The sequence below is a fragment of the Penicillium solitum genome, assembly GCF_028829755.1.
Source record: "Penicillium solitum strain IBT 25940 chromosome Unknown utg000003l_segment0_segment0, whole genome shotgun sequence".
Taxonomy (NCBI): Eukaryota; Fungi; Ascomycota; class Eurotiomycetes; order Eurotiales; family Aspergillaceae; genus Penicillium; species Penicillium solitum.
The window spans coordinates 4,539,274-4,557,904 of NW_027072123.1; the positions used below are offsets into that span (position 1 = coordinate 4,539,274).

Sequence of the window (18,631 nt, forward strand, 5' to 3'; positions counted from 1 at the left end):
TCTTTTGGCATACTGTCTGGGTTGAATTGTCGGTCTTCACCTCTTGCGAGGTGCTGTCCGATGCATGTTGGTGATGCCTTTGTAGCATAAAGCTAGGGTTCGGGGATTTTCATTGAATGATACTTAATTTAATCCAGTCTCGCTAAATAACGATAATGGTCATATTCATATGATGGGTCTTAAGCCCAATATAGTAGTCGGTTGATGGGGTTAAGCCTAATGGACGGTTATAGTACTGAATTTGTATCTGAACATATCCTTGTAGACACCCTAGCACCTGTATGCATGACTCTTCCGATAAACGGTGTTAAGCAAAATCCGAAATAAAGTCCGAAGTTCGAACAGTCTTTCAGCTCTTGGCCCATGGTCCAAGTCATGACAGTGCAAGTCACTCCATTACCACACTCTCCTCGCCCCCTATATAAAGCTCCGCCAGGCATACACCTTCTCCCCAGCACCCACTTGCAAAGTCAATCTACCAGCTATCCTCCATCATCACAATAAACATAATGGCCAATCCGCTCATTAGTAATCACCATGGCAAGAACGGCAAGTACACTCAGGCCTTCTTGGAGCAGAATGGGCCTGGAGACGCTCGACCAACAGCTCTTGACATTCTCAAGGACAACGACCGGATCGGTAGCATGAAGGAGAAGGTGGGCATTGCTACTGCTGAAAACCAGAACTGGAATTTACCATAACCAGGTCTTTTTTCTCACCGGGTCCTCTGGAGGAATTGGCATTGAAACTGGTCGTGCGCTCGCCGCAACTGGTGGTAAAGTGTACCTTGGCGTTCGTGACTTGGAGAAGGGAAAGCAAGCCCTGAAAGAGATCCTCAAACCCGGTCGTGTGGAGCTACTTGAGCTGGACATCGGCTCAATGGAAAGTGTCCGCACCGCAGGCAAGACCTTTCTGTCCAAGTCGACCCAGCTCAATGTATTGGTCAACAATGCGGGGATCATGGCATGCCCAGAGGCGAAGACAGCGGATGGCTTCGAGTCGCAGCTTGCAATCAACTATCTCGGCCACTTCCTTCTCTACAAGCTACTCGAGCAGACGCTCTTGTCCAGTTCCACGCCCGAGTTCCAATCTCGCGTCGTCAACGTCTCTTCCGCTGGCCATCATATGAGCTCTGTTGTCCTCGACAACATTAACCTTGATGGTGAGTACGAGGCGTGGAAGGTATACAGTAGTGCCAAAACAGCTTGTGTTTGGATGACGAACGAGATCGAGCGCCGATACGCTTCAAGGGGTCTGCACGGCCTCTCGTTGATGCCTGGTGGTATTGCCACAGGTCTACAGCGCCACGTCGACCCGGAAACGTTGAAGCAGTGGGGCTCCAGTGAACCTGCGCAAAAGTATATCAAGAACTCGGCTCAGGGCGCTGCCACGACTATAACGGCTGCATTGGGTAAGGAGTGGGAAGGCAAGGGTGGTGTCTATCTGGAGGATTGCCAGGCAGCTGGCCCGGTCCCCGAGGGTGGTACACTGGCAGTCGGTGTTGCACCACACGCCTTCGATCCGGAGGGCGAGAAGAAGTTGTGGGCTTTGTCTCTCAATATGTTGAACCTGTCAGAGTAGGGCGCAGGAGGCACATCTATTGAGGATGTTTGAGGTTGATGGAGGTGGGAAAAGAGGTATTGATAGGGACGGTCCGAGGAATTGAAGGATACAGCAAGGGTAATGTGCAGAGCCCCGGAACACCAAGACACGCACCGCAGTAGTCAGAACCAGGACGATACCGCAATGAAGGGAGCCATCCGCCAAGATTGGCTACGGAGGCTGCACCCTAGGCCTACTCGCCCCGTGCGAGAAGTCTGGTTTGGTTAGGGCTTGGACCAGACAGCTCAAATGGGGATCGGTATCTGAACGTGATATTGATTTCCGGGATTGCGATATCATTCGGGATGTTCGCCGTGATCAAGGGCGCCACTGAGCACTGTGACCGTATGGGCCAGCAAACGTCTTTTGTATTGGAATTTGACATACATATTGAAAGTGGTATAAGAGAGATAATTCGATCAACGCCTATCTATGTGAGCAAATATGATGCGATCAATTCAAGTTCAAATTTTCATTCCTTGCGACTCAAGTAGGATGGAACTGCAAGGCAGTAAAACATCCATGGATATAATTGATTTGACCTTATCCTTCCTCTATGATTCTATAGTATTTTGCAAATCACCCTACGTCCTTGTATTCTTTCTTTCTTCCTCAACAGAGGAGTTTTAGGAGACATAATCTGTATCTTAAAAACACGACCAGCCATCTGGAAAATATCCAGGAATCGCTTTACGCTCTTTAGAGACATTGGTCTTAATTTTCATGTCTGTTATGGTTGCAAAGCGATGGTAGACCCCAGTCGACAGACTCAGGTGGAAAGGCAGCCGTTTCTGGCGTCAAAAGCTATCATTTTCGGCGTCAATTTCACGGGTCGTCATACATATTCTATATGTAATTTACAATTAACATGGTGTATAGGATATCCCGGGGCTGTGTGCTTGAATATTTCCTTTCTCGATATAATGCAATACATTCAAAGTATGAGGTAAGCACTAAGTCTGCTAACTAGTTCACTAATGCACATGGATGATGCCAACGTACCTTGACCTTGTGCTGTTCTTTGTTCTCCTTGTTCACCCCAATAGCCGATGCCGATACTCCATACACCTTCGCGAAAAAGAAAAAAAGAATTGTGACAACGCATTGACTTCCCGAGCTCCCGAGCACATGTAAACTAGACGATGGAGGCGAAAAGAAAGTCCAATTATTCCGTCGAGCATCGCCGTGCGCAGAATCGCTTGGCCCAGCGCAGGTTCCGTCGTAAGTGGCCGGTCGATGTCCCGTCTCATCGGAGACTTTACATCTACTGATCAGTTCTCCAGAACGGCAGAACCAACAGAAAGCCAAGCCAGATCAACCACTCCTGCAGACCTTAGAAACACCCATATCAGCGACCGGTAACTCATCTGACATTTTCAAATTCTCAACTGGAACCTGGCCGACACCCCCGAGCCCTATCGAATCCCCGGGCGGGTCCATTGGGTTTGGAGTCAACTGCCTACACGGCGGCGCCAATGGACTGATCGGCATCCAAAATTTCATAAACATGGACGATTTGAAGGATTCGCCCTTATCAACTCTCCTTGCATGCCCATCACCGAGCATATCTAATACCGATTCTGCTGAGAATACACTCTTCAGCAGCGATCGAGACTCCAGCTCCAAGCATCCAAATCCTCTAGCAAGCAGAGACGAAAACAGCCGCACTCACAGAACTACACCAGACTCTTTCAACACAAGCTCGCTACCGAAAGCGCTAACAGATAAATTAACGCCTGCCAGTGCTGGTAGCGCCGGCGCACTCTTTCCCGGAACAACACAATGCGACGATGCAGATTCAGGCTGTCTTTCTGCGCTTCATATAGCTGCGCAGAAGGGACACCACGGGATCATGCGCGTGCTCCTCCAGCAGGATATTGACTGCGACGAGATCGATAGCGATGGGCTCACATCCTTAATCCACGCGACGATCGGTGGGCACGAAGATGTCGTCAGATTGCTGCTTATGCGTGGGGCGCGTATAGACAAAGTCGACCGCCAATGCCGCTCGGCGCTACATTTTGCAGTTACTTATCGCCGCGAGGTGATATTGAAGATTTTGTTAGATTATTGCGTGGGCGACGAGGGATTCATTGATGCTTATGATAGTGGTGGGCGCACGCCACTGCATATTGCGGTCGATATCGGGTTTGAGGAGGGCGTGCAGGCCCTCTTGCAGCGTGGAGCTAGTTTACATTGTAAAACTAGGAAAACGGCGGCTCCATAAGGTGGGATATGTACATTGGTACGTCAGATGCGAATATCAACGATGGCAGTTCAAAATGGACCAGCATATCCCTGGCTGTCAATATCCTCACGATCCAACCTTCATAATCTGTTCCACGACATCCAACCCGGTCAACTTCTTGAGCATCCCATCAAACATCCCAAATGGCAAAACACTGATCAGCCTCACAATCCAAGCCTGTTCTCCCCTCCAGATAACGGGGGGCGGCTTCTTCTTCAACAAATCACCCACCACAGCCATCGCCCACTGCAAAGTCGGCATTCCCCCTTCAGCAAAGGCATCCTGACTCAACGCCTTCTCCACCACCTCACGCGCTGGATAATAAATCGATTTCTCCGGAAGAGTCGGCGGCTTTGCCTCCTTTTGATTTTTGATCAGATTGGAGCGCACCACACCAGTCTTCAAATCGACAACAGTGATCCCCAAGATTCCCAGTTCGAGCCGCAGAGTGTCAGAAAGCATTGCAATAGCGGCCTTGGATGCTGTGTACACGCCCTGGAATGGCAGTACGGCGACAGAGCCCACAGAGGATTGGTTGACGATCAGACCGCCATGAGGACTCTTTAGTAGCAGAGGCAAAAACGCCTGCGTGACCTCAATATAACTCCAGACGTTCAAATCAAATAAACGTTTAGCGTCGGCGATGTCCACGTCAGCTACGGGCATGAGATACTCGGCGCCGGCATTATTGACCAAAATGTCGAGATTGGGAAGTTTCGTCACGGCGTTCTTGATCGACTCGCTGGACAGCACATCCAGCGTGAGAGTTTCGATGCCGGCAGATGAAACCTGGTCTAGTTTTGAGGGATTGCGGGCTGTGGCGTAGACCTTTAGGCCGGCGGCATGGAAGGCGAGGGCGAGGGAGGCTCCGAGGCCACCGTCAGAACAGCCGGTAATCAAGACGGTGCGGGCCATTTTGGATTTTTGTAGTCACTATACTCCGTACACAGAGGTGATATTGAAGACGCTGTACAGTTCAGGTATAAAGGGTTCGCAAGACTATATATACATTTATCCTTCATATTTCTTTGGACCCCTGGAAAGAGTAATGATATACAACTTCATTCCCCCGGCTCCGATCTTGAAGCCAATCGACATGGTTGTTGATTATCCCCAAGAGAAGCTGATTACCCGTGCCAAGGCCGATTAATCGGCTTAATGTACCCGATGTACCTTTTGTATGGGATCCACAGCAAAAAAGTACATGCGAACACCCGATTCGGGCTAGACGCGGGTGTCCTGATTACCCGATCGGGTCAGCCTGGTAAAGAGGACTATATATTCAATTTTTATAGGATGGAATTGGATTCAGGGTTATTATAATCGGTGGAATTAGTGATAATTGAGAAATTGTTTCACGACTAAGTGTAATAGACAACATATGTTGTCATCACGACCGCCAAGTCCTATATAATATCTAATATTTAGCCCTAACTCACACCCCTAACTCTGGAAATGGCACAATCATTTAACTACTAGCATCGATATCTCTCTCCATGGCTGTATCATACAACTCTGTAGGCCCGAAATGATGACCGGAATTCTTGTTGTCTAGAACATGAAAGCAGTCGCTAAATGCGTTTTGTAATCCTCTGGCTCCCATATGCCTACAAATGTGACGCATTTAGAGGATATTGCCTTAGCAGCCGTCTTCTTAGATGCCATACGTGGCCTTGGGACGTTGTAGAAGTGCTTCAGCCTTTTCAAGGGATTTATGCAGGGGAAAGGCTTGGTCCCAATCTAGCCACAAGTGCTCCGTGCTCCGTACTGTTTATGATAATGACCCAGCAGAAAAAGAAAAACACCAGGAATAATATAATCTAGGGTGAGAAATAAGAAAAAGGGGTTAAACATGATATATCACACTACATACTCTACCAATCATCGCACAGCTCAAATCTACCAAACTAGAATTAAAAAAGAAAGTAAACGCGTTTCAGGTTATGCATCCGCCTAAACTATCCATCCCAAATTGGAGGACCAAGCAAGACCTCCTTCCGACGGGGTGTTGTACATAGGTTCTTAACAAATCGAGTAGATCGTATATCCAACATGCATGATTTGTCGGGGGGGCACACTTCCCGTTCCGGCCGCTCCTGGAACATTTGTACCTGTAGACCCATCACCGTGCTTTTTTTTCGGTTTTTTTTTTCTTCCTTTCTTTTCTTTTTGACTCATGGCTGCGGGTATAGAGGTCAGGAACTGTTTTCGGCGCATTAAAATTCGGGAGTTCGACCGGGGAAGACGACGCGACATCCGGCGAGAAGTACTATGCATAGAGAACGGTCTGGCCAAAGTACATAACGGTCTATATCGATATCGACATGTGTAGACTTGACGTGGTGTGTGATGCGCACGGTGCTTACAGAACTTGAAAATTTCCTAGTTTTTGCTCTTTGTGACATGTTGAACTTATAGTTCGGTACCATCGGATGCGCCTGGGATTTTTCCAGTGTGAAAATTCAGCACGAGACATATCAAAATTCCAATTGGTTACTGTTATTAGACTATGCTGCTTTAAATCATGTACTATGTACTATGGACTATAGATGGTTTCCTGTGAATATCCTCATTGTACCCTGTCATCATAATCAATCTCTTTTTACATGACATTAATGTCACTGCCATTAGACCAAGTCCGTGTGCCTTGCATTGAACTTTCCAATTCACACGTCTAAATACGATTTAATTCAGTCAGGCACGACTCTCATGGGTTAGGAATAGGGTTACTTACCTTCGAACCTATACGGTTCACGCCTATAGGGCTGCTATACATCCAGGCCATAGGATCTTTTCCAAGTAGGAATGTTTATCATGCTTCCCTATAGAGGTTAGTGAATACCTTGGAAGTATACTTGAGCCTCTTACTTGTGTAATTCTCAAATCTGCAGTATGCTTGAGCCCTCGATGAACTCTCGAGTATAGCACAACCAAGAGCAGAGCAGGGAGGACGAGACCGAGACAAGCAACAACAGCAGTTACTACTGGGGTACAGGACCAGCAAAGAGAAATCGAAAAAGTCATGTTCGCACGGACAAGGTCTATGAACAGTGGAATTTGGCAATGGCAAAGCGATTTTATACCTCAATGAACGTGGATATCCATTCTTCTTTTAATACCAATCCATATAATGATATGTGGCATAAAAAAGACATTCGCCTAAGCATCAAGGCAAAAACCCTTGTCTACTACCCATCTCGGACAGTGCAGAATCGCAATATCCTTCAGGCACCACGAAAACAAGAAGCCGGAGAATAAACGCCGATCGGTCAACTCGTGGCCTGGGCGCTTGACTATCACCTCTGGAGCCTGAATCCCTCTCTGGTCGTATGCATGCAGGGCGATTGGCGCATTCGAAGGACGCGCAGCTTGGATTTTGGGGACCCGATCCAGGATCCCTGTTCTCACTATTTGTAGATCATACTAGTGTCTATTTATTTATTCTTTAAGAAAATCGTGGTTTTGTTATCTCTGCTTTTTTTTTCTTGCTTTTTATTGTTTTTATTAATTCCATCGATTTAAGTTAGGGGAAGCCCTAAAGGTAGCGCTCAACATGCTCATGGCTTTCAGGCCATATGGGATCAGATCCCCAAATCACCTATTATAAGTACACGAGGCAACCATTGCTCGTCTTAGACTTAGCAATACCAGTGAGATGTAAATCATAGCGAACACGACCCTATTAACCCTATATAAGCACTCATATCTAGTTGCCAGGCGCGGAATACATACCCAAATACCCGTTAGAAAGACGCGCGGGCTGGCCACAATGTGTAATGTAAGCTAATAAGAAGGAAAACCCCCCCATTAACAAGAATAAAAAAGCAAAACAAAAGACAAAATTGCGCCGCATCCTTGAGAAATTCCACCCTCCTTTTTTTTCCCTACCATCCTGCGGGCACATATTTGGCACCAACCCGCCAATCCCGAGCCAATCAAGAGTGCTCACTAGGTCTAAGATATTTTTTTCCTTGACCTCATGCATCAATACGCTAACCACAGGGTACCGACAACGCGGACGGTGGAAATTGACCCGGTGCTGTGGGCTTGCCATGCAAAGGGGAACACCCGGGTGTTTCTTGTGGATTCGTGGCTTGGATGTGAGGGTCTGCATGTTCGCTGTCTTCCGCGATTGGTCCTAGATTTACAATGGACTTTCACGCTAGCTCTCGCTAGCTCTCGGGGAGAAAGGGCGGAAGGGGCAGATGGAGCAGAAGATGCGGATAGACTTCTGCTTGCTTTTGTTGTACCGGTCTCTTGGCATCAAGCTTGGAGGATCAGATTTTCCAATCCCTGTTCGTACTTTTGTATTGAACATGAGGTCGAATTTTGGTGGCGGGAGCTAATTGGGTTATTTATAAGTTTCATTCTTGATATGATTGATATTTCTGCGACATAAACCCGGGATCTAATCTTACCATTGTGTTTCCGAAGTCCGACATGCTCCAGGTTCGTTTTAGGATAACAAGAAAAAAATATGCCAATGTGAAAGAATGTATCAATATCCAGTTAACCCATGTGTTTTCCCCCGCTGGGATCCTATGGATCCGTTTGCTTTAGGAATTCCGGAACGCCTGCTATACTTCCCCGCCATGATAACCATATCTTGACGCCGTGGGCCAGAGGTAAAGATAAAAAAAAAAGAAATTTCGATGGAATAGGAACGCTTGTAGTTGGAAATTGCGCGGTAATGCACCCTCTGGGGCACAAAAAAACAAATCAGATCATGTTCATTACTGGGTTGGTGGGCGAGGCCCAGAAGAAGGCCCAGAGGAGTCAACATCCGAGACTCGGGGCCGTTTTGGGTCGTTTGGACCGGGTGCCGGAACCCCTGGATATGCGCCAGGTGTAGCATCGCCATTGGTAACGTCCACCAACGGAGGTCGTTTTCCATTGAGATTCTGCTGGGGTGGCACACTTCCTCGATTCATTGCGGCTGGGTTGGAGACGTTCCTTTGGTCAATGTTGGGTCGAGTTAATGGTCGATACGATGAAACAGAAGGGCCTCTGCTGACCGGACTGCTGACTCCACCACCAGGAGCACCGACTCTGCGCTGCATATCAGTTGCAGGATTGACAAAATCGCGTGTGTTGCCGTTGTTATTGGTTGTGGGTGCTGGAGAGGCACTCGACAGCATGGGCCTAGCAATAGGAATACTTTTGGTATGGTCTACACCAGCCGTCTTGCGGATGGAGGGACTCTCTGCGTGTGGATCGAATTGAGGTGCTCCTGACGGGACAGAATTTGGATTTTCACGGAGGAGTTCCACTGCTCTAGCGGAATAGAAACCCGTTGACGGTGTCCCTTGTGGTGGGTTCATGTCCTGGTTTCCTTGAAAGCCCCCGGGGCCGGTTTCCTTTTTGACCGGAGGCTGGGGGATGTTGTTTTGTGGGGCATTCTGACCAAGTGATTGCTGTGGTGGGACTGATGGTCTGGGGTTCGCAATATTTTGAGCAGGACCTTGACCGGGCATTGGTCGGCCTTGTACCGCGGCTGGAGATGGGATAGCCGATTGGTTCTGTCGCGCATTTAGAGGATTAGGTCTTCCCGCTTGGCCTCCGCCGTTCCATCGCTCTGGTTTTGACGGTGTTACGACAGCGGGGTTGAATCCTGCTCGAACAGGCGGTCCTCGCTGAGGCGCTGGACCGTTCGTTGGCATAGGGCGCTGCGGTTCTCGACGGGTCTCCGTATCTATTACGATTTCATCAGGATTGCCTATATCGGTCTCAGCTACCCCAAAATCGGCTTCGTCAAAGAGGTCACCTAGAGACGATTAGCCGAGGTCCAAGGTTGTGTTTTTTTTTAACACATACTGCCAAACTCTCCATCCCCTTCAAAAGAAGTATTATTCCCAGGATTGTTGCCTCTGGCTTGATGTATGGGACGAGGAAGGGGTAGATCATCCTCTTCAGGTGCACGTTTGGGTGGAGGCAGCTGTTTCTTAGCAGGTGGCGCAAAGTCAGGGTGACGGTGGAGATCGTCGACGTCCCATCTTCCCTATTGAGATAGTCAGCATGGCACATCGCAAATTGGAGAACATCGGGGACCTTACAGGCGCTGCCTTGACTTTGGTCACCTTGGCCACATAATCCTTATCATAGATACAGTTGCCCAGCACGTTGCCAAAGTTTCTCAATGCACGTTTCAAAGCATCCGTTGTGCCTTCTTTTTTGGCCTTCTCAAACGCTGCGGCCTTGCCCTTGCAGTTCTCGATGTGCCCGTAGCCAATATCCTAGAAGAGAGATAGAGTTAACACAACAACGCACCAACAAATTCATATCTCGAAGAGTTCCCTTTACCTCATGAAAAGTTCCATCCCTCAGGGTTACTCTCATGATAACTGAAAGTCCCAGGCTGATCTTTCCGGTGTTTTGGTTCTCCTCAACCTGATAAGCGTTAGCTGACCCTTAAGTAGCTGAGAAGTGTATGATTAACGCACAAAATCAATCTGAATCTTTTGAATCGAGCTGGACCAGCCATTGAATCCAAACACCTCGTTCGCAAGGTTAATGCATTTGTCCGCGGAGAGATAGTGCACTTTCTGCCCCGCAGCACCAGGTCGTGCAGAGATGTATTCGGGTCCCAATTTTTTATCCAGACGAGCTTGTAATGTTGCAATTTCCTGCGCGGTGTATTCGTTGATGCGACGTTGGGGTTCCTCGAATGGGTTTGCTGTGGCGGCTCCTGTAGCGTTCGGCATCATTATAGATCCCGCACCACCGCGATGTTGGTCACCAACGCTGGGATTCTCACTATCAGTGCTCGGTTCCATGGGATATGACATTTTCCGGGTCCTAGGTATTGGGTCTCACGCTGGCATGTTTTGTTGTGAATGAATGTCGAGTTCGAAATTAGAGATGTAATGACGGCCTGTCGAGCGAGCGCGTTGTCAGGCACCAAGACGCGGCTCATCGCGACATCACATGACTATAACGCGATAAGATAAAGGATTAGAGCTTCGTGAACCAAGTCGATTCAAATAAACGAAACACATTACTGCTTAAGGATAGTTGGAGATTAATGGGGCTGTGGTACATGTTTGAAATCTATTATTCAGGGCCTCATCTCATTTCTCATTCATTGTAAAAGCTATCTATCTTCTGGGCATCAATCATTCGATGACGAGACTGGCACTAGGAACAAGTCCTAGTTCCTTCAAAGTCTCTCCGAAGAACTCATTGCCAAACACCTTCTTAGGGAAAGTCTGCACGAAGCTCTGGACATCAATCTCGTCCTGTTCCCTCAATGCAGCGGCAACCTCAAATAACGTGGTGTCAACGGGCAGTGTCTTCATGATGTTGCCCTTGGATGATTGGAATCGCAACCGAGTTTCCGTGTAGGCGGAGGCAGGCTTAGACGTAGCGGGACCGGAGGAAGTGGGTGCTGGTGCGGCGGCAGGCTGGGGAGGAGGAGCCAGACCGGCACGCTCGGCACGCTGCTTCTCTGCCTTCAATCGGCGCTCCTCCTTATCGGCCTCGATCTTTGCCTTGATGCGCTTCTTGGCATCGATTTCATCCTGCTTCTCCTTCTTCTTTTTGGCAGCTTCCTTCAACTGCTGCTTCCGCTCGAGGTCCTCCTTGGCATCTTGACTTTCCTTGGTGCTCTTCCTTCGGATTTCCTGATGGTAAAAGTCAGCAAAATAGCTCTAGCCAGTAAATCGACGGGACCAAAGCCAGGGATACACACCTCATTCTTCTTCTTGTCAATCTTGTCCTGTTCCGAGAGTCCTGCGCGCTTCTCTGCAAGCTTCTCCCGCAGCTCTGTCAATCTCTGCTTCTTTTGCTCCTCGGTCAACGGAGCAATCTCCTCGGTAGACTCAGCAAAATCAACATGTCCCGACTTTGATGCGTGGAACTCGGCCTGTGACTGGCCTCGGAACTTCTTGCCACACTCATTGCATACTAAGCTGCGCGGTTGTTCGCCTGGTTGAAGTGCGGGGCTCTCTTCGTCTTGTGCCTCTTTCGCTTGTGCCTGTATCTCCTCCAATGACTTGTCTTGATTGTCCTCGAGCCACTGTAGTGCACCTTGCACTATTGAGACAGTTAGATGAACCCCCACTTTAGATATCAGGGAAAGGTTAGAAACTTACAGCCACCAGTCTTGGTCACTGCGAGCTGGGCGCGCTCTTTGTCGAAGCCCATTTCAATGAGCTGGTCTAGGTCCGATGCCATGATGACTGTTGGGACGTGAAAAATATGACGGTAAGAAGCGCTCAGAAAATGAGCAGAATTTGTCAAGATTGGATCAGGTAGGTGATTCAGAAGTGAGTTAAGTCGCGAGAGAAGAGAGTGGGTGACGTATCAGAAAGGCGGCGAGCGATAAGGCCCACTTACCTTCCCCGGGTTTCTATGGCATCAAGTTCTTCTTGATGGCGCGTCTGAGAGATATTTCAATATTTATAGGCCATTGAAAGAGTGACAGTGTCAACTCCATCTATCTATGTTGTATTTTACTTGTACTACCTATGCACACGTCTCCCACCTATGTATTTAGGTGTCTGTGTGCTGTGGCGTGGCTCATAGAGCCGAACAAGCACGCAACTTAAAGATACTGATGTGTAAGATATATTTAGAGAGACCTACCAGGTACCATAAACAACAGAATCCCAGGTATGTATATATATTATCTGTTCATGGGGAGAGACTAGCATTGTATGGTCTACTGAAAGATGTCTCTGCGAAGGATGTGTGCTGCGACGTACCTGCATTGCAGATATCCCAAGTTTTCCCATATTCTAAGCCTCCAAGGGTGGGCATAGGATATCTACTACAAGATATTGACAGGTCTGATTAACAAGCGAAATTGAAATCTGCATAACTTGAATGGGGCCGAGGGATATGGTCGCATACCTCAATGCTACAGCTCTATGCATTTCGACTATAGAAAGGAAGCATAACATGGCTTATTTTGGGCAATGATTGCCAGGGCCACTGTACGATCAATCAATAGAATATGAAATATATACAATTTAAACACAAGTGGGACGGTTGACCCACAGGAAGCATCACATGCAGGTGAAGGAAGATGTATATCCGAGGATGCGAGGATTTAACAGAATGTCAGAGATTAGTGAGGTATTTGAACAAGATATATATAGTCTCACGGCCAAGATACCAATAAAATAAACAAAAATGAAGAAGGCAAATGTTCCCCTGACGATGTATACCTTGTCAATAGTGACATCACCTGACTGTTTGCTGAGTCAGCCAATTTCCCCGAAAGTGCCCAGGTGGACAGTAATCGAACTCCTGAGGCATCACATCGGCTTAGACCTGATAACCCTCCCACACCTTTATTCTCCAATCGGAACCTAATCGCGTGCAGTCATCTGTGCTTCTGTCATCTTTGTTCCCTTCTCACACCTCTTTCACTCTGACCCACGTGCACCATGACTATCCAAATCGAGCCCTCCGAGTTGGGCTTCAAGCGTGAGTGCCACATCCCGAACCTGTCTGAGACCTGCCTAGATCAATAGCTCATCTCTTGGTAATAGGTCCCTTCGATCATGAAGTATGCCAGGTTCTCCGCCTGAGCAACCCGAACGAGGAATCTGTGGTCTTCAAGGTATGTGTGACAACCCCCCTCGGTCTTCGTCGCGGGACAAGCAATACTAACATATGTCCTCGGCGCACTAGGTCAAGACCACCGCTCCTAAGCAGTATGTCCCCGACGATTCTCCGCGCAATGCCTATACTCGAGATATGTTATCTGACCATATTCCAGTTACTGTGTGCGACCTAACTCCGGCCACATCGAGCCTGGCAAGACCGTCGAAGTCCAAGGTTGGTTGATAAGCGAGTACGCCTGAAGTCCGCCGTGCTAACTGTTTTCGGTAGTGTTGCTCCAAGCTATGAAGGAGGACCCTGCTCCGGATGCTAAGTGCAAGGATAAGTTCCTGGTTCAGGCCGTCCCAGTCTCTCGTGGCTTGGAGGAAGCCAGCGTTGCCCAGATTGTATGTCCGCCATGCGGGATCGCGAACATGAAGACCAATAACTAATATCTACATTTAGTTCGACCAAACTCCCAAGGTCGATGTGGTTGAGCGCAAGATTCGAGTTGTCTTCCTAGCAACAGATGCCACTTCCAACGACTCGGTATGCTACTCGGAAATCATTTCTCCCTACGCAAGGTCTAACTTTCACCAGGTGCAAAATGAGGAACCCCCAGCGTACACGTCTCCTGCCGGCGCAAACTTCCAGACCCCGGCCCCTAAGAAGATCGACTCCGATGAAGCATCCCCAATTCCTGCTCCTGATTTCTCTGAGAAGAAGTCCGAGTCTCCCCAGCGCGAGCCCGCATCCGCCATTTCCAATGCCAAGTCCGCCGTCGTCAACGCTCTCCCCTCGAGCGACGACCTCAAGTCCCAGCTGTCTGAAGCCAATGCACAGATCCAGAGACTGAAGGACCGACTCGCAGACCAAGGGCTGCGGCAGCGGAAGACCGGCGGAGAGGCTACCGGCCAGGCCGTGCCTGCCAACATGCAGCAGTCACATGCGCCAACCGCCGGTGGAGTTTCGATCCAGGGTGTAGCATGCCTCTGCTTGCTCAGCTTCTTGATCGCATACTTCTTCTTCTAAGCTTGTCTTTTGTTTGTCGCTTTCTCACGGTCTATCTGGATTCATTGCGCCTCCTCTCCGCGTGCTCAATGCCTCCGGTCTAACGTCGCTGACGCCTCTCCCAAATTCCCATCTACTTTCTGTCTCTTGAAGAGCATGCCGTTTTCTATCTGTTCTAGCATCAGCCTTTTTCTGCGTTTGCTTTAAGTTTCTCACACCACTATCAATACTCTACTTTCATATTGTCGCTCTGGACTTCCAAGCTCCCTTGAGGCTGGACGTCTGTCCGTCTCATACTCTTTGTCGTTGCTTTCTTTTGTTTCTTTACCCCATCCTGTCTTGTCTAATATCATTTTATGATGAACGGACTCAGCCTCTCGATTCGTTTCTCTTTGTGTCATAAAACATTCTCGAGCTCGGGATAATTCATGTGATTCCTACTAGAGCTAAGTCCATGTCGTACATAGTCTGGGACTTCGTCCCCATCCTTCGGTAATTGGTTGATTGCAGTCATTCCTGTCTTTGTGCTCTAAATGATTTTAGGCACACACGCACTGGAAATCACAGGTCAATTTTATTGTAAACAAATATGTCTAACAAATACAAGTACTCCACCCAATAATGTATGTAACTGAAAAGCTGGAATTCAACACCAGACGTTATACTTGAAAGGCAGAAAACAAGATCTCTAACATTGAATCTCACTCTCCTTCCACCCATCACCCTCCTCGCCCGCCGGACCCGCCGACGCAGCCGAGATACCCTCACCACCACGTCCATTCCACTGCTTAGACGCAGCAGAATCACCACCGCGCTTCGTCCCACCACCAACAATCCGTCCACCCTGTTCACGCTTCACACGGCACCACGGACCAACATTCTTATCCAAGATGAAAGTATAAATAACCCAAACCCAGCTGCGGTGGCAAGGCAACGGCTCATAGAACTCGCGTGCAATCTCATGCAGCTTATGCAATCGAGTCCAGGGGATAGCAGGGAAATCATGGTGCTCGTTGTGCAACCCGACATTGTAAGTGAGGATATTGAGCGGGCCGTAGTACGAGTATGTCTCCGGGGGAGGCAGGGAATCTAGCGGGTGGGGGGCCTTGGGCTTCTCGTTTTTCTTCAGCTCGGTCAGGGACTCTGTGCCGCCGCCCTTCACGTTCGAGAAGAAGTAGTGCTCTGCGATGAAGTGGCCTGCGCAGGGGTGCAGGGATCCAGCGAGGAATGAGCTCAGCAGGAAGTATAGCACGGGTTGCATGCCGCCGCATAGTTTGCTGAGGGCGTAGTCGAAGCTTATTTGCACGCCGAGATTCAGGAGGTGGATGTAGGTGAAGGGGGGGCTGTAGATGAACATTGGGCGCACAGCGTAGAAGAGGATTTGGAAGGTGCAGAAGAAGGTCTTGCCTAGGAGGGAGTTTAGGAAGAAGGCTTCTACTGCTGTGGGGAGGTCGGTGTCGAGGCCTGTTACGCCGAGGGATTTGTGGTGCGTCAGGTGGTAGGGCTGTTGGTGGTATTTTGTTAGTTCATGGATTCTCTTGGGGTAATCCTAGTCTCTGGTGTTTCTGGCATGTGGAAGATTATACGTACTCTGAATGCTGCGCTGTACGGCAGTCCGATAGGGAGGTTTGCGAAGATGGCGAGCAATCGGTTGGCGAAAGCAGACCGGAATGCTAGGTTGTGAGAGATCTCATGAATGGCGAGGAACAGGTTCTGGTTGCAAGTCGCACCGATCACGTATGCGGTGACCAGGAACCGCCAATCGAGCATTGAGGTGTTGCGGAGGAGGTAGGCACAGGTGAGTTGTAGGGACACGACGCCGAGGACGACCCATTTGGTAAGAGGCTCGGGGCCACATAGTTTAGTGACCTATAGACACATAATATCACGAATCAGCATTGCAATTGCATTTGTTGTGGCCGTCCGTCGCCCAGGAAAGTGGCCAGGTGTATGTAGGAGCTCCGCAGACCTCCGCATGGAGTCTTCGCCGAGCCCCCATACCGCCATGAGGGTCTGCAAAACAGAGTTACGTACCTCCGGATGGGCCTTGATAATTGCCTGTCGTCTTGAGCGATGCGGCTCTTCAGTGTATGTCCAGAAGAAATGGTCGTCGACTAAAGCCTCCGGTGCCTGGATTCTAGTGGACTCTGGCTGTGTTTTGTCGGATGCCTTGGCTGCCGACACCCGGAGGTGCGGTGAACTTGTTTCAACAACCGCAGACATGATGGAAATTGGTATGTGTCGAAGTTTAGGCCATGAGAGATAGGAGCTGATTTAAAAAGTCGGAAGACGGTTGTTCCACGTGGGGCGACACGGCATACTTGATGGTTTGAGGCTTGGCAGGATCGGCGCTTTGATGTCAGGGCTTTTGGTCATTCTCCAATCTATTTAAGACATTACTAATAGGAGATATCTTGGAAACCTGGGAAGATGCTTTTAGTATTTACGTATGTCTATGAAATACATCAGTAGTCGTCACCACGACTAATAACCTCCTTCACATTCGGGCGCAACACAATTGTCTAAGAAAAACAAGTCAGTAAACAGCCCAAAGTGGAGAAAACCCCAAAATAGAAACATACATGTTCATATTGGGCAGTGTATGAGCCCTTGATATCGCAAAGAGGGGGATAATCCTGGACAATTCCAGAAGAAACCAAGTTGTTCAACTATATTCGTTAGCTTCAGTGTCTCACAAATAAACTCCACCGTTAACTTACGCCCAAAAGGTACTTGTCCTGACCCAGGCGGTCAATGTACCGGCGACAGAAGGGAAGAGTGCCAAAGTTCTTGTTGATCAGATTCAACAAGTTCTTAGCGGAGGAAAGACGCAGGGGAACGTTAGGAGCGTCGGAGGCGAGGGCGTAGTGGGATGTTTCCATCTAGTGTCATGTTAGCTTTGGTTCTCGATTCTCAGTCCAGTAACAGTATAAACTTACTTCCTCTCGCACATAACCTTTACCGGTACTACCGAAAGTCTCAATGGCGAAAACTTCACCCTCTTCCATCTTGGTCTGATCGGTGCTCTTGACAATAGGCACACTCTTGCCACCGTGGATGACGTGCTGGTCAATGTTGTGGCCGTTCAAGTTGCGGATACACTTGACGGGGTGCATCGTGCCATTGATCTCAACTTCGTAACTCTCCATAGCTTCTTGAACGGCAGCACCGATATCACTCATACGGACATCAATTCCCGCTTCCTAAAAACCCATTAGCTCTGCTTGAATCGAAGAAGAGTGGGAAGACTTACCCGGATACCGGTGTTGGTGGCGTCCTTGACAGCGGCGAGAAGAGGATCATATACCGGGTCGAAAGTCATGGTGAAAGCACTGTCCACAATGCGGCCGTTAAGCTGAGCACCGAAATCGACCTTCATGACATCTCCCTCGTTCAGAACCATTTTGTTGCCGGCGTTCGGGGTATAATGCGCAGCACAGTGGTTGATGCTCAAACCGCAAGGGAAGCCCATGCCGCCCTTGATGTTGTCACCCTCCTCCAGACCTGAGTGACCTGTCAGAGCGCGCACTGAATCCTCGATACCCTCCGCGATCTCAGTCAAAGTCTGGCCGGGCTTGATGTTCTTCTGCGCATACTGGCGGACTTGACGGTGAACCTCAGCACCTTGGCGGTACTCTTGCAGGAAGTCATTGTTCATGCGATCAAGGTATCGTTTCTCTTCATCGGTGGTACGGTACGCATTGTCGTTTAGGTATTCGACGATCTCACCCTCGGGGTATTGGCCGTTGGGGAAGAGGTTGGACACAGGGACACGCGGTGGCTCGCTTTGAACCTTGGCACCGCCCTTCTTCTTGCTCTTCTTCTTGGGCTTCTTCTTCTTCTTCTTTTTGTCGGCTAAAGTTGACCCCGCTGTTAGTTCAATCCGGCCGACTTCTGTGGGGCGGGGGTGCGGTGGGGTTCTAGAGGCGCAGTCACGGAAATAAGCCTCAACTAAACTTACCTCCAGCAGCTCCAGCCTCTGCAGCACCCTCGCCGTCTTGGGCGTCGTCCGAGTCCTCCTCCGCTTCAGCGGGAACCTGGTCTGCCGTGGGGGCGGCTTGGACGTTCACTGAGATCTGGTCAGTCATACAGAGAAGCGAACAGAAAATTTGGGAATCTTACGGTCCAACTGATCCGACTTCTCCGTAGTCTGAGCTGCCATATTGAATGTGGCAATTAAACAAGTTATGTTCAAAGGCAAAAGAGGGGAATGTCGGATGTCGG

General features: G+C 49.0%; 9 protein-coding genes across 9 annotated transcripts; 3 read left to right on the forward strand and 6 right to left on the reverse strand.

The window, feature by feature from the left end:
• Positions 1–509: 509 nt before the first annotated feature.
• Positions 510–1,936, forward strand: N7455_005656 (uncharacterized protein; the record flags this gene model as incomplete). The annotated part of the gene is made up of 3 exons (XM_040961861.2): positions 510–656; positions 706–1,577; positions 1,753–1,936. The coding sequence occupies 3 exons, from the start codon at positions 510–512 to the stop codon at positions 1,934–1,936; spliced, it is 1,203 nt and encodes a 400-aa protein (XP_040807681.2).
• Positions 1,937–2,744: 808 nt separating this feature from the next.
• Positions 2,745–3,829, forward strand: N7455_005657 (ankyrin repeat domain-containing protein; the record flags this gene model as incomplete). The annotated part of the gene is made up of 2 exons (XM_040961889.2): positions 2,745–2,823; positions 2,886–3,829. The coding sequence occupies 2 exons, from the start codon at positions 2,745–2,747 to the stop codon at positions 3,827–3,829; spliced, it is 1,023 nt and encodes a 340-aa protein (XP_040807678.2).
• Positions 3,830–3,916: 87 nt separating this feature from the next.
• N7455_005658 (uncharacterized protein) lies at positions 3,917–4,765 on the reverse strand (the record flags this gene model as incomplete). Its single annotated transcript, XM_040961873.2, has 1 exon — positions 3,917–4,765. One exon carries the CDS (start codon positions 4,763–4,765, stop codon positions 3,917–3,919), a length of 849 nt encoding a protein of 282 aa, XP_040807688.2.
• A 3,247-nt stretch (positions 4,766–8,012) lies between these two features.
• On the reverse strand, positions 8,013–8,292 carry N7455_005659 (uncharacterized protein; the record flags this gene model as incomplete). Its single annotated transcript, XM_065605091.1, has 2 exons — positions 8,013–8,192; positions 8,269–8,292. 2 exons carry the CDS (start codon positions 8,290–8,292, stop codon positions 8,013–8,015), a joined length of 204 nt encoding a protein of 67 aa, XP_065461991.1.
• A 291-nt stretch (positions 8,293–8,583) lies between these two features.
• N7455_005660 (RAD52 DNA repair protein RADC) lies at positions 8,584–10,635 on the reverse strand (the record flags this gene model as incomplete). Its single annotated transcript, XM_040961875.2, has 5 exons — positions 8,584–9,614; positions 9,665–9,848; positions 9,904–10,083; positions 10,151–10,237; positions 10,291–10,635. The coding sequence occupies 5 exons, from the start codon at positions 10,633–10,635 to the stop codon at positions 8,584–8,586; spliced, it is 1,827 nt and encodes a 608-aa protein (XP_040807694.2).
• A 327-nt stretch (positions 10,636–10,962) lies between these two features.
• Positions 10,963–12,022, reverse strand: N7455_005661 (UBA and UBX domain-containing protein; the record flags this gene model as incomplete). Its single annotated transcript, XM_040961871.1, has 3 exons — positions 10,963–11,469; positions 11,538–11,881; positions 11,941–12,022. 3 exons carry the CDS (start codon positions 12,020–12,022, stop codon positions 10,963–10,965), a joined length of 933 nt encoding a protein of 310 aa, XP_040807667.1.
• A 1,089-nt stretch (positions 12,023–13,111) lies between these two features.
• On the forward strand, positions 13,112–14,911 carry N7455_005662 (uncharacterized protein). The gene is made up of 7 exons (XM_040961866.2): positions 13,112–13,279; positions 13,345–13,415; positions 13,487–13,509; positions 13,575–13,633; positions 13,688–13,803; positions 13,862–13,945; positions 13,997–14,911. Exons 1-7 carry the CDS (start codon positions 13,240–13,242, stop codon positions 14,426–14,428), a joined length of 825 nt encoding a protein of 274 aa, XP_040807692.1. The 5' UTR covers positions 13,112–13,239; the 3' UTR covers positions 14,429–14,911.
• Positions 14,912–15,095: 184 nt separating this feature from the next.
• N7455_005663 (sphingolipid delta(4)-desaturase family protein) lies at positions 15,096–16,630 on the reverse strand (the record flags this gene model as incomplete). The annotated part of the gene is made up of 3 exons (XM_040961894.2): positions 15,096–15,911; positions 15,998–16,276; positions 16,442–16,630. 3 exons carry the CDS (start codon positions 16,628–16,630, stop codon positions 15,096–15,098), a joined length of 1,284 nt encoding a protein of 427 aa, XP_040807679.1.
• Positions 16,631–16,872: 242 nt separating this feature from the next.
• N7455_005664 (methionine aminopeptidase 2) lies at positions 16,873–18,569 on the reverse strand (the record flags this gene model as incomplete). Its single annotated transcript, XM_040961864.2, has 7 exons — positions 16,873–16,929; positions 16,990–17,076; positions 17,128–17,289; positions 17,347–17,610; positions 17,661–18,262; positions 18,369–18,476; positions 18,530–18,569. The coding sequence occupies 7 exons, from the start codon at positions 18,567–18,569 to the stop codon at positions 16,873–16,875; spliced, it is 1,320 nt and encodes a 439-aa protein (XP_040807666.2).
• Between the last annotated feature and the right edge of the window lie 62 nt (positions 18,570–18,631).